We start from the raw sequence: 15,139 nt of genomic DNA on the forward strand, positions 1-15,139 counted from the left end.
TTTTAATTTCAGGAAACCGGTAGCGGTTACCATGAAGGATACGATAACTTCATTTTTATCTGCTTATACTCTCTCTGAAAAATTTGCGGTATTTCATATCTCATCATTATATACTCAACGACCAAGTGGTCAACGATAATGAATCAAATGCGATAAATGTGTGAACGAAAGTGTATGTTTCCCGTCATGTTAGAAAATTGATAAATCGTTTTTCGTAAAGTAAATTCAACCTCTGCACTATTCGATAACAAGAATAAATAAAATTGCTCGTGTAAATCTCGATCGAGATTGATTCATCTAAACATATGTTCAAAGTAACAAAGTACTATACATCTGTTCCCTCTTATACAAATGTCTGTAATCGCAGAATAAATGCGAATTAATGATGTATTCCTAGAAATCTAAAGACTGCAAAAATAGAGTTATACTTGTTTCCAGCACTAATCTACATTTTATGAATCTACTCAACATATACATACACATGCACTTTTGGAAATAATTTAAATATATAGAATTTCGATGTCAATATATTTCAAAAAAGTTACCAAATAATAAAGACTTAATAAGTTTTACTCTCATAGTTCAATTTGCAAATAAAAAAATTTAATATCTGCTTAATTTTTCCCAAGAAAAGTTGATGTTAAATTTATCCAAAGATAGAGATCGATTAAAATAATATATATGTACATATATGTTAAACTAATATATATTAATATATATATATATAAATTTATTTAAATTAATATATATATATAGATATATTTGCATATTTCTTCACCGTATAAAAATTAATCGTAAGTAAAATAGAGAAAGAAATATTTTTAACTTTGAATTAAAACACGATAAAAAAATTATTCCACAACAATTTCACAATATTCCTCTTGATAAGAGACAGAAAAGAGTGTAGACAGCAATTGTTTTATATAAACTAAAACAACAAAAGCTCGCGCCATTCTTCAATTTTATATAAAAAAGAATGATATTTTTATATAAAGTTTGTTTAAACTTGATTAATATTTTTTGACAGAAATCAGCTGATTAAAGCGTTAATTTGTGCTAATTAAATTTTAAAATAATATTGTTATAAAAATTAAAATAATAATATGTTTTAAATAAAATGTGTTATAGTACTTTAAACTCGATTAATATTTTTTGACAGTTATCAGCTGATTTCTAAATCATTCTTTTTAACATAAAATCGAGGAATAGCGCGCGCTTGTATTGTTCTAATGCCCTTTCTAAAAAAGGCATGTTAAGTCGATTCTCGCAAGTATTGTTGCCTCTTTTTCGCGATGTTGATTAGCTGCCTCGATTTGCTTTGTGCGTTATATTCATAACATTGAGAGACTGTCATCGCGAGGATTAGCAGTTTGTCCAAAATAAAATAAAATAAAATAATGTTTTAATACTTTAAATTCGATTAATATTTTTGACAGTTATCAGCTGATTTCTGTCAAAAAATATTAATCGCAGACAAAGTATATATTATAACATATTCTATTATTTACAACATATTATTATAATTAAAATAATATTTTCTAAGTAATATATTATAATACTTTATCCGCGATTAATATTTTTTGACAGAAATCAGCTGATAACTGTCAAAAATATTAATCGAGTTTAAAGTATTATAACATATTATTTAAAACATAATATATTATTTTATTTTATTTTATTTTGGACAAACACTGTCAAAGTGCTAACCCTCGCGATAACAGCTGCTCGATGCTATAAGAATAACGCACAACGCGAATCGAGACAATTAATCAACATCGCTGAAAGGCGACAATGATGTTAATAACATGCCTTTTTTAGAAAGGGATAATTTTATTATAATTGCTATTAGAATGCTGTCTACACTTTTACTCATTACACGCTTATCAATGAACAATGGCTATTAATTAGCTGATATCACTGAAACGTGAAACGTTCGTCCGAAATAACTTCGCTCGACGATCAGCATTACTACTAATGATCGCCATCACCTTTCCCAGGTCGCGGATGTACATATCGTTTTGCGAGAACGATCCATGCGTACACTATATACGCAAACACGTGAGAATATTGATTCCACCGCGTCAGCTGCTTGCTTGCTTGCTTGCTCGTCTGCCCACTCGCCTGCCTGCCTGCCTGCTTATGCTCGTCGTGGCTTGGTTATCCTACCGCATTCTAACCCACATTCACGTGCTCCGCCACGCGACCGCGCACAAGTAACCGGACTAGGATATCGCCGTTCCGGAGTGCCTGATATTTTCCAGTGTATCGGATTTGCCGAAGAGACGGATATCGCAATTCCGATACTCCCAATCGCGCAATCGCGATTTAATCCTCTCAAACGCGAAACTCGCAACTTAATTCTTCCGTTATCAAGATTGTAAAATTGTTGCGGAATAATTTCTTTCTTCATCGCGTTTAATCAAAAATTAAAAATATATTCCTTCCTCAATTTTATATTTACGATTAATTTTTGCGGCGAAGAAACCGCAAATAATGAAATGACACATTGGAGTGTTAGAGGGGGAGAAGCGATAAATTTTCCGCGCGAAGATATGGTTATCGGATAAATGCTTTGGAGTATTCCAACACTGTGTAGCGCGGAGAATAATGCGGACTGATAATTGGATCGGGCGCATAATTGCGCTTAATTGCGGAAGCTCGGGCGGTCGCGTTTCCGATGGGCGACCCGATGGGAATCGCTTAATGCTTCCTTAACGGGAGTCTCGCGCGGGCGAGGTCGCGGGAGCTCTATACTCTTTATCCGCGTGACATACGCTATCCGGTCTTAATGCAAGGAATCCGTACAATAACGCACGCGGTAAATGCATCCAATAACATTCACCGTCACGCGAGAGTACAAGCAACGCTAATCCGGTTAATCCGTTTAAGTAAGCCGCATCCAAGCTCGATACGCGTATCCCTTGACTGTAAAGGCTCTCTGTTTGCTCGCGAACCTAATGAACACGAAGAGGGAAACGTTTCGATACCCCGGGTGTCGATTGCGTTTATCGATTACCGTTCGGATTCGAGTTCACTTGAAATAAGTTCGACAATCTGTATTTTTTTTTCACAAGAGCTAAAACTTGCCTCAACATTAATTTTACGCTGCTCGCAATATTTATTTCAGCAGGCTTATCGGGCTGAAATAATTAGACGAAATATTTCAAATAGCGATCGTTAGTCTATTAAAATCAGGTTTCAGTGTTACATTTAATCGCGTTTTTTATGAATTTTTTATCTTGCTTAAGTTTTGATTCCAATAAGAGACATTAGAGGTTTTCACGTTGGAGTTAATCAGAGATTATTAAATATGACTGTTTATCTTTTGATTGCCTATGAATTGTTGACAAACACACGTTCTTTTTAATTATAATAATTTGGACCACAATAATCCTTTTTATTTGAAAGAACATCGAGTGCTGCAGATACACAAAATTTTATATTTTATTTTACCAAGGATCCTCGAGCTATCCGCTCTATTCTTTGACCTACTTCAAATCCATTTTTCTTTAGTAAATATTTGATTGAACTATCTCGTTAAATTCTCGGGTAATGAATATTTTCATAGGTGAACTTTAAAAAAGTCCATCCGTGTAAAATTAAACAATGAAAATTCGTTATCTACTAGTATTTTTGCAACTTTTCTCGTTTCTTATAGTTTCTAAATTAAAAGCTATGGGATATCCCTTTCTCTTCGTTAAAAAAGAATTTTAATCCGAGAATTCGTACATGAAAGAATTCGTACCGAAGGAAAGATAATGGCGGAACTGTGTGTGTGTGTGTGTGTGTGTGTTCAGGGAAGTAAAAAGTTAATATTATACATATGCTCTGCGAATATTATTCCGGAAATATTGGCGCAAAAGCGTGAAACCCGGCCCCTTTGTTTCTCGACGATCTCGAACGGACGCATTGACCCGCTCTAAAGTACCGTTCTCTAATTGAGGCGAACACGAACTGTGAAAAGTAACAAAAAAACACAAGGTAGAAACCGAAATTGATAGTTTCAAACCGCAGGAAAGCAGAAAAGCGAGAAAAAGCAGCGGGATAAAAGTCGCGTTTTTTTAGGTTCGACCTATCGGAAGATCGTATAGCGAAGGCGAGCAATATGTCGCAATTCGAGTGCAATCTTATCGAGTTTATCTCTCTTTCTCTCTCGTGAAGGCCTCGAAAATCAATATCTCAACGAAATCGTACAATTCCCCTGAAGATATTAACGATTAATAAATTAATGTGAAAAATATGTTCGCAATTGTTTTCATATGTGCTAAATATAAAATAATGTTCAATTTAATATTTTATTTCTCTCTTGTTCATGCGTGCTTTTTTTCCTCATTTATTTACGCAAATTTAACGCTTCGAAATCATCTGATAGATTTATATATGTAAAAAATCTGATACCAGTAAATTATTTTGATGTTTTATTAAAACAGAGATGGCTCCTATAAAAGTGATGTTTCGTTTTACGTTCAGCTTTTAATGGGTTAATATGCTGCAGCGACAGGGTAACCATCGTCGCGAGAGGACACCGTCAGAAGGATTACGTAAGTTTACATAATTTGGGCGGACGTGACTATCACATATGGATCTACGATACGATCACGTTTCTCAAGCACGAATTACAGGCTCCGATGTATGCAATAACGGGATAAGCTCAAAATTTGCGAGGATAATCTCTTCCGCAATCCATTTATTATCGCGAGAAGAATTGCTGACGTATATACGTATATAATATTATACGTGAAAAAAATAGATTTGAAATAAGTTAAAATATAGATAATTTCGATGTTTGTAGAAGGAACAGTGAAATAAAATTAGATAAAATAATATAAGTTAATAAAATTATTGTATGTGTCATTAAAGAAAAAAGAAAGACTTACAAGTGTCTGATTATTGAAAACAGTAATCAACAAGCAAGGAAAACCTCATAGAAATTAGAAAAGCAATTATAATAAATTAATTCTTTGCATATTAAATAAATTATTGAGAGATTATAATAGAATAAAATAAATTATATAATTCAGATCAAACATCATACAATTCTTCTCTTTCTTCTCTTTTCAAGATTATAAAAAGTATCACAATACTCTGAACATTATATTACTTTCTTTCACAAAATTTTTGAAAATCTTTATTCTATGAAAAAGAAAAAATTTGGCTTTCGCGCAAATTCGATATACTATATACACTTTGCCATTTTTTAGCCTCATCACTGTAATGCACAGTTTCGTGTTGCTGTAATCTGGCCTTATATCTTACGAAAAAATCTCTCGTGGAAAAAAAAAGTTTATAGGGCAAACCTCATCACTTTCGTGCACTACGACTCTTCGTTCCGTTCGCGTTACTCGCTGATTGTCTGACAATCACCATCGAAAGCTAATCGTCATTGTGCATTACCGAATAGAAAACCGCGGTGCGACCGACCGTAAAATGTAAAAGGATTGCCGTTAATGATGTAAGACGTTTCACTGCGCGTTGTAAAACGACAACATCGGACGATTTCAAGTTTTTCTGTCGCGTTCACGTAATCGAATCTCCTTGACTATGAACGATCCGAATACGTGACAATTCGAAAAACAGTGTTCTAAAATTTCCTCTGAAGAAGAGAGTGCAGTAGAACTCTATGTCACCGAGACAATTTATAGTACAGAGCGCTATCAGTTTTTATAACTTGTCTAATAAAAACAAATTTAATTTAAATGACTTTTCACAAAAGCTTTAACTTTCTTTATATGTATAAATATTCTTAAAATATCTTCAATTCTTTTTATTAAAAAAATATAAATTTATATTCTTTCTTTTGTGTAAAAGCCATTCAAGCAATCTAAATTATTCAAATGCATTATTTACCCATTTCGTGGACGATTTTTCCCGGCATTTTCATCAGTAAATACTAACCTGCAACATAAAGAACAAGAATATATTAAAACACATCGTTTTAATCTAGAGATGAGCGAATCTACGATTTCAAATTAGATTTATCGGTGGAACACAAAGAGCTCGATAGCAAGATATCGTTTACAGTGTTTACACAATTGCACCAATATTTCCTGTCGTAATGTACGATCAGAGATGCGAATTGTAACTCGTTTAAAATAAAATGATAAGCGGATCTACGCTACTACAGATTGAGTTTATTGGCAGAACAAAGAGCTCGATATCAAGATATCGTTCGCATAAATGTAAACAAAATTATTTATCGCAATCTGCGATCTGAGATGTGAAATATTGACTCATCCAAAAGAAATAGAACAACGAGAGTGCAATTAAAATAATGCAATTAAAAGTCCGGATAAGAATGCAATTAAAAATCTGTATAAGCTATGTTTTTGTAGAGCTTTGTTTTATGTTACTTGTTACTTGATATTGAGAGATTATCGCGTTTCTTGATTTATTTAAAAATAAATATATATTATATATAGATGGAGATTAATTTAATCATTCTACAAAAGATATCAATTATGATTGACATATAAAAATTGTATCCTTCACACACACAAGTACTAATTTATCAAAATATGTATTTCTATCGTAAAAATATGATTTTTCAAAGAATACCAAATATATTATTAATACTAATTCTCATTTTAGAGATATGATATTATAATAAATTACAGTTATGTAAATTTAAATTGAATTCCTTTTAGTGCACAGTTGAGATAATTGTATGAAATTGTCTAACGGAATCGATAACTTCGATAACGCAAGTCATCGCGCAAATAGCAGAGGTTAATACAGAAGATGATAGTATAACTGAGTTTATGGAATTATATTTTTTCCTTTGAACGTACAAAGAATCACCGCGGAGTGAAAGGAAGCCTCGACGAGAGAATAACAGAATTCAACGCGCGCTTGACGATGAAATATACGTATAAATTGTGTAAATAAACGTTCGAAACTGGGGCTGAATCACGATGAAAAAATCTTTGAAAAAAAAAAACTACCTCCGTACTCAAAATTAGAGCGCCCATTTATCTAGCTGCGCGCTAACAAAAAGTGCGAGATGGACACTAATTCCGAGTTATTTCGCATAATTAATACTTTTTTTTACTTTTTCATGCACGAAATTTCCAACTAGATATTCAGAAGAAAAATGATGCGAGTTATCATTTTCTACACAACTTTCTAAATTCAAAACATTCCATTCCTTTCAAATAACAAAAAATGCGTATATATAACATTTATTTTAATACATTAGTTATACATATGTTAAAATAAATTATATTTTAATATATTATTATTTATATAATATATAAAATATTTATTTTATAAATATGTATATTATAAAATAAAATTCATTTCGAATTAAAATGATGAATAATGTTTCGTTGTTCATCTATACTTCTAAAAATTGGTTCGCATTAAAATTTTTAAATCTTTCATTCAAGAAGTGTTTTATTAAGAAAAAATACCTGCGTCAAAATTTCGCAAGAAATAACTGTTCATGTGACTACTTTCCGTCACACTTCTGGGACACCCTGTAAAACGATAACCGGTCATTGTCGAGCACAACTTCTTTCCCATTGCTGCCCGTGGGAATTTAAGCGCACCGGTTTGCCAGACAACCGCTACGAACTACCCAGGACTACCGCGAAGCACTGTTTGTTCTCGAAGGTGGGGAATTTTATCGTAGGCCGGACGAAGAGCATAACGAGTTTCTTTCAGCTAGTCACGATATTCAACGCGGCTCTAACCTGATAAGTAGTCCTCTTGCATAAAGTCGCGTTTATTACAATACGTAAAGCGAGGGGTGAATGACACGAGGGGTGAGGCGGATCTAAAGTTAGATTTTCGTTCATCGTTTTTCGAATTCGGTTAATCATTCTGATCACGTCAAAAAGCGGATATCTTTAGCACTACAGATTTTTGTCGGACGTATACTAAATTGTAACTTTAATTCGATTCGCTTTCTAGACTCGCACGTCGATACGTGCTATTTATATAAAGGAATTCAGTTCCTGAAATAATTCAATACACTTGTAAGTACAATGCAAGCAATCTATTGTTCTGCCTAGGAAACAAAAGATAAGTATGCTGTGGCTGAACTTTGAACACGATTTGATTATCTTTATCGAAATGTCAAACTTAATTCTATATTTTCACTTCACATTATCAAGTTCAAGATATTTAAGTAATCTTTGTTGTGAAAGTGTTAAAAAAATTCCATAAAAAATGTAGAACATTAAATAATCTATCTGTAACATATGACACACAATCCTCTTCTTTTTTTTTATAATTCGCCTTTAATTAAAACAAAACCAAGGTGCAAAATTTCTCTCATTTTCTCACATTTTCTCGTTCCTGTTGTATATATGGTCTATCTACAATCTACATCAACGTCCCGAGAAGAATATCGAGATAATTTATCTGTTATATTCTCAGGGCAACTCGTGGAAGACTCGTATATCCGAGTCTTCCACGTTTTGACTCGGGAGGATCGATGCTCGTCCTCGAAACGTCGGGTCGCGTCGCGCAGGAGCAGCAGCTCGAAACACGAGTATACACGCGATCAGCTGTGCCGGATGCTCGGTGGCCTCAACCGAGCGCTCCACGTGTGCATTCAACCCTCCTGAGTCATCCCGTCCTTCTTTATCCCTAGCGGCTCTCCTCTCAACAGGGTGACGCAAACAAAATGTCGCGTTGGAGCCGAGAGAGAAGGCAACTGAGCGAAACGGAGAGGACCGTCGTCGAGAAAAGAGAAGTCGACGGAACGAGTTGACGGCATAGGGAGAGTCTTATTGATTTTTTCGAACATCTGATCGGACGAGGACGAAGAAGGAGAAGGTGGAAGGAGGATGGGAGAAGAGATCTCCGAAGAAGGGCAGCGAGAAGTAGCCGAGAGGGCGAGAGACGAGGAGTCTTTCCGTTCCTCTCCTTTCAGATGGCCTTCGTCGGAGTCTTCGGTGTCCCGTACCTGATGCGTGTTGCCACGGTAACAGCCTAGATTCGAGAGCAGAGCGGACGAATAACTCGGTGAGAGGAAAAACGGGCGAGGAAAAGGGGACGAAGAGGAGGAAAGAGTTAGAGAAGAGAGGAACTCGTGTTACGCGGTCTCTGTTCCAGATTTCCACTGATCCCGCTTGGTATCCGCGATAACCAACACGCCGCAAAGATATATACATACGTATGTATTATATATATGTATGTACGACGGCGCATCATCATTCCACTCCGTCGGAAGTTAGGGTAATTTTGCGGACACGTACATGACGAGGCACGAATGCGAACCAAGTTTGACACAGTCCTCGGTTCATGATTAACAACTCGTTAGTTCATCGGAACTAGTTGCGGAAAGGTTTCTCTCTGCACTTTCGAGAGGGATACGAGGAAACTCGCGTACTTGATACACGCTTTATCGGATGAGAGTAATTTCGAAATATAATTCCAAAGCGTAAAGAAAAGTGGGAGAACGTCAGGGATAATTAAAGTTTAAATGTGATGTTTAATGAAGCTGCGATTTTACTATAATTTAAAAATAACGATGATTATATAGAATCGAGTGATGTGTGTTTTAATAAAGAAGCAATTACTTGTATTCAAATATTACAAAGCTGTATAATAACTAGTACTTCGTTCTACAACTCTTTCTTGCTCGATAGCTAGTTCGCGTGTCATCATAAGTTAGGCGGCTCTGAAATATATTATATTATTATAAAATATGCGAGAGATATGGTTCTCTATGTATATTATTATTATATATATATTCAAGTTACGTCAGAGTGCCTTTCTTAGTAGAGCATGATTAATTATTCTTGATGGTCGATCTAGTTGGGAAAGGTTTCTTCCGGCATTTTGAAAGCACGAGGAAATTCAAAGCATATCCATAAAAAATCGCAAGTAAGCGAAATTTCGGAGTAAAATTTAAAGAGTTGGAAAAGCATTACAAACGCTAAATTTTAAACATCTTTGGCAAGAAAACTTTCTTAAATTTTAAAAAAGTTTTTTATTAATCTTTTCTTTCATTATATATATTTGTTTAAGAAAAAAATTAACGTAATTTTTTTTTAAATCTTAAATTACACATCAAAACTATTCTTATAATAATTTTTTCTTTATTAAAAATACATCTTTAGATTTCTAACATAAAAAATAGAGATTCAACTCAACGCGCTATTCCTTTTTTTCAATTTGTAGCACAATTTCACCATCGGATCAAAGTAAGCAGTCTTCGAAAAATTGAATAATTAATGATGCGTATTTTCACCTGCTTGTGTTAGTCAAACAAGTAAGTCACACAGTCTATCATTCTTTCATCATTCATTTCCTTCATTGGACTATATTTACTTAAGAACTTGCGAAATCATGTAAGAGCACATATAGACTTATATGTGTTATATATGTGTGTGTGTAGGTGGAGCTAATAAAGATCGGAAGTTCAAAAGAAGTGAAGATATTGCCAGAAAAAACTGCGAAAGTTACTTTACTACGACGTCATCCTAGGATGATGTATTTCCTATTTCTTTTCTTCTTTTACTTCACGAAGTACATACATATATCGCGATAAAAAAAATTTAGCAACATAGAAACTCTATTTTTTATAATTCTATTTCTCCGATAGATAAAAATTTAATTGACAGATCTTGGTGTGATTATAATAATTCAGTTTTGTGATTGCAATAATTCACATTGTACAAATGCAAATCTAGTCTAAACAAATATTCATAAATATACGATAGAAGCTGCGATATATATATCATACTGATGATTATATGCGCTCATTGAAATAAAATCGGCTTAATTCTAGAATTCTTTCACTACAAGTCCGCAATTATTTTCTCGCTATAACTATACCCTTTTTCGTGAAAAAAAACCGCACGAATAATAAATCGGTGCGCTCGGTAAAATCGTTATTTCGTTCATGCGCCAGTGATTTATTAAAAATAGTCGCAGAAAGATTGCGGTTCGCGACACGGGGACAAATAACATGTGATAGACACATGTATTTTGCAAATTACTCAATTATTGTAAATTCTATGGAAGATAAATTTAACTGATCCTGACCAATCTCGAATATCGAAATATTAAAAAAATATAGATATAAATGAAATAACATTTCCTATTTTTTTAAAACTGTTTTATAGTATAATTTATAAAAACACATTCTCGTATGTATTATACAAAATATAAGATATAACTCTTTCTGCAATATATTTTTGATATCGCAATAAAATAAAAAAAAATTCTATATTAATATTATTTTTTAAATAATCTTCTTTAATTAATGATTTAAGATCATTATTAATCGGAGGATTCTCGAAGGGAAACATAAGTTTTAGACAAAATTATCATTTTTCATCAGGGATATCAGCTAATAAATTTAACTCAAATCTAAATCTCGCTATCTATCATAGCGATTGCTAACAATTACTGCAATTAAAACAAACCTATCCCCGAACAAACTACAAAGAGATTCGTGAACACTCGGCGAGAAGCACATGCATCTATTGTAATTACGAATTTGCAATTTCGTCCCTGATTTCTCTTCTCGCCCTAAATTACAACGATCATCATTCCCGGCATCTCGCGTGGCAAACCCAAATCCGATGGATGGACCCAGCATCCCGCATAACGATGGGCATTTTGTCAGACAGGATGAGAACGTTCCGCACGCCAGAATACACAGAGCGCGATAATCCGACCGCGCTTATACCGCGGACGAAAATTTAAGAGCGAAAATAAGGTTTTGCTGGAAACTGCTGCGGTGTGTCTGAATGGTTTTATTGTTAGATGAAGAAGAAGCAACCACGTTTTACACACACGATTGCGTGACGATAAGATCGCAAAATTAAAAAAAAAATGTTTAAATACAAACACGCTTAAGCTTAAAATTCCGCAATTTCAACAGAAAACGCAGATTTTTCTTATTTACTAAAATCAAAATTGATTTTTAATTTTTTACGAATTATTGCATCTTTTTAAAAGTACAATGATATATAATTTTGTCTTTCATTTAATTCCAAAGAAATCTCATCAATAATCTAAAACTTTGTTAAAATATCTGACGCTAATAAAATTAAGAAAATGTAAAGAGAAATAACTGAGAAAAACTTAGAATAAACTAAAAAGTCCGAGCATAGACGTCAAACTAGTCCTAACTTTCGTTTGTCCATTCAATGGAATTTCATTTTTCGACTAAATAAGAATGTAAATGTCTCGTCAACATTTTTCGGTATTGACGTAAGGCGCGAAACTCTGTGACGCACGTCATTGAGAAGGATCTATATACATTCCGTGTATACTTTCGCGACACACGCACACATATGCTCTCGTATTTTTGCAGTTGACAGAAACGGAACGTCAAAGTATGTATATACTTATGTATATACGCCATGAATCTTTTAAAAGGCACGTGGGTGTATCACGTGAGTTATGATTCCGAGTCGGCGTGACTGTGAGAACATAGTAAAAGCAAAGAGAACGGCTTATGCTCTTTACGAGGGTTTTACCGAAACACACTGAAACGATCGCGACGACTTACGTATACTTATGCATATTTATAGGAAAATACTTTATGTCTGTCTCATGGTACAACGCGCTGCTGTGCTATGTAATGGATTTCAAAGTATGTCCAGATTGTTCTGTATATATGTATATTATGTAATAAGGTTCCAAGTTTTTATAAATATTATACATATTACAAACTTGTGTGTGTAATAAATATCAGACTTAACGTTTATCGGTTATAATCCTTTTCGTTATTAACTAATACGGCAAAATATATCCTATCGTTTTTCATTAATTTTAGAATTAAGGTAAATTTCCGCGTCAATAAACGCTAATCGATTATCAGTAAAATCTTTTTCAATATATTATATATGAAAATTTTATAAAAAAAATTTGAATCATAAAATATAATTTTCAAAGATTGAACGCTTTTTAATAATCAACGGTTTTAGTAAGAACATGAAAAAGTATTAGATAATATTCTTTTTTCTACAAACTTTTGTTATTTCGAAATAAAAATCAATTTTTTAAAATTTAGATTTGCAAATTTGCAGTTATTATCCGCATTAGCAATATTCACTATTATACTCGCAAAATATGCGGTCAGTTATTCAAATATATAATCTCATTTTGATAATACCTAAATAATTCAAATAACATGAATAATAAGGTATTTAAATAGATATAATAAGCCTCCCCCATTTTACGTATATTACGAATAAATTATTAAAATAAAGAATTGTTAACAACGTGACATCCTAAATTATTAAGGAGTAAACCTCAAACTCTGCTGATGAATATGAGCTTGACAAGCTATTTACGGGGAATCGGAAATTTCGGTCAAGATCGTATCTGGCAACAAGCGCATCGATCGTAAGGATGTCAGACCGGAAGTGCCGAAAAGGAAAGGAGTTCTAGGTCGGGGACTCGATGAACCCGCTGTAACCTAGTTTCTCGAAATGCGTGGTCGGGTTTTCGCGATGCGTCACATGCTACACAAGCGTATGTGCATGTACGAGGCGCATGTGTGTGTATCCATGTGTGCATGTGTGTCGGACAATATATCCGATTGTACAACTGATCCATCATCGGCATGCATGGCCGCGCGTATATCGATTCTAACGATTGCCGATATACATATACTTTCGTTCCGATTAGATCGCTCGCGCGAGCTTTTGTTTAAAACATGCCACGAGAAATGTGAACGAGCACTCTCTCTCACTCTCTCTCTCTCCTTGTTTTCTTTCTCTCTCGCCTCTTTTCATCGATATTATTAATTACAACACGCATATATACGCCAGTACACGTGCACATTGGATGATTCATTATCGCGCCTTTCATCTGTACCTCTTCGGGTTGTTTCTAAATTTAAAATAAAGTGACGCAAACGAAGATGATGAGTGGATTTGAACGCGCTTGATGAGTGGATTTGAACGCGCTTTCTATTCGTCATACAATATTGTACGACTGTATAATTATTTTTTAATTCGCCTGTTTAAAGTGTGTATGTGTATATAAAGATTGATAATATTTAAAACTTTCGTACTAAATTATTTTCATCAAACTATGATTCGTATCTTCTGCGAACATATTTACGAGTATTATAATTAATAACTCGAAATTGTAAAATATTAATTGTCAGTTTATTTTAATTTTAGTAAACACATGATTAGCGCCAAAAATGTAAAAAAGAGAAGACTCGTTTCATTTATTTTTTTGTTATTTTCCACTATTATTTTATTCGTTGATTAAATTGATGTTTTTCATTGAAATGGGATATTCGTCATCATGAGATATACGAGATCACGAGATCGACTTCCGTCAAAGAACAATATTTAGCGGAAGTACGCGCTAGAGAGCGAAAGTCAACGACCAGAGCTATTCGCAGATTGACAATGAAATACGTTTATTACTTAAAATAAAAAAAAAAAAAAATAATTTCACATGACAGAGTTATTAAATTAGAAATATCTGTTCTTACGATATTACGTCTTCACTTTCACTCTTATCCTAGATTTCTACTTCTTTCAATTTTTTATGTCGTATTTTATGCATGTGCAAACTTCTTCACTCTATTGCTAATCAAAATAATATACATATATTAAAAAAGATACTAGTATGTAGGAATATTTTTCTCAGTTTTTTTTTCTTTTTTAATAAATTATTTAATAAATTTTTTTTCTGCAAACAGATATTAGTGCATATATCTATACATACGTGTATACATATATATAAAAGTTGAGAAAAATAACGATTATTACAAATTTATTAAATTTAGAAACCTCCCCAAGATATAAATTATTTCTTTCAATTTTAATAAAAATTCAATTTGTTAAATCGTAATTTAAAAAATATTTAATATTTAAAATAATATTTAGAGACAGCTAATAGCGTGCTATAATATTTTGGTGGAAGAAAAATTGATTCTAAACGTCTCACACACATAAACTTTTAAAAATGTTCAAGTTTATTCCGATTTTATCGATATTCCAAAGGGTTAGTCTAATCAAATAATACGATAGCGATACAGAGGATTTTCACTCGGGAAAAATGCCTGTTCTCTGATCGAATGGGCGGATCGACAAAGCTCATTATCGGCAAAGAGTGAAAGTGCATCCGCGTAGCGATTACTGCTTTGTTAACGGCTGTCTTTTCCGGCAGCGCTTTCGCGCGAGTCAGTAATTCCGTTCGAGCGATT

The 15,139-nt window shown here is 33.4% G+C and overlaps 1 protein-coding gene across 8 annotated transcripts in view; it reads right to left on the reverse strand.

The window, feature by feature from the left end:
• Trc (Serine/threonine-protein kinase tricornered) overlaps positions 1 to 15,139 on the reverse strand; it is a 131,616-nt gene that overhangs the window by 41,608 nt on the left and 74,869 nt on the right. Inside the window, exon 2 of one of the 8 annotated variants that reach the window (XM_083046775.1) lies at positions 5,848 to 5,895. The exons of the other annotated variants lie outside the window; for them this stretch is intronic. Coding sequence (XP_082902901.1) covers positions 5,848 to 5,881 — 34 coding nt within the window. The 5' untranslated portion in view covers positions 5,882 to 5,895. The remainder of the gene's footprint in view (positions 1 to 5,847; positions 5,896 to 15,139) is intronic. 8 annotated transcript variants of the gene reach the window in all.

Source organism: Prenolepis imparis, unplaced genomic scaffold (assembly GCF_030444845.1).
Source record: "Prenolepis imparis isolate NDT839.2.m4 unplaced genomic scaffold, iyPreImpa1.0 SCAF_9, whole genome shotgun sequence".
In the NCBI taxonomy this organism is placed as follows: Eukaryota; Metazoa; Arthropoda; class Insecta; order Hymenoptera; family Formicidae; genus Prenolepis; species Prenolepis imparis.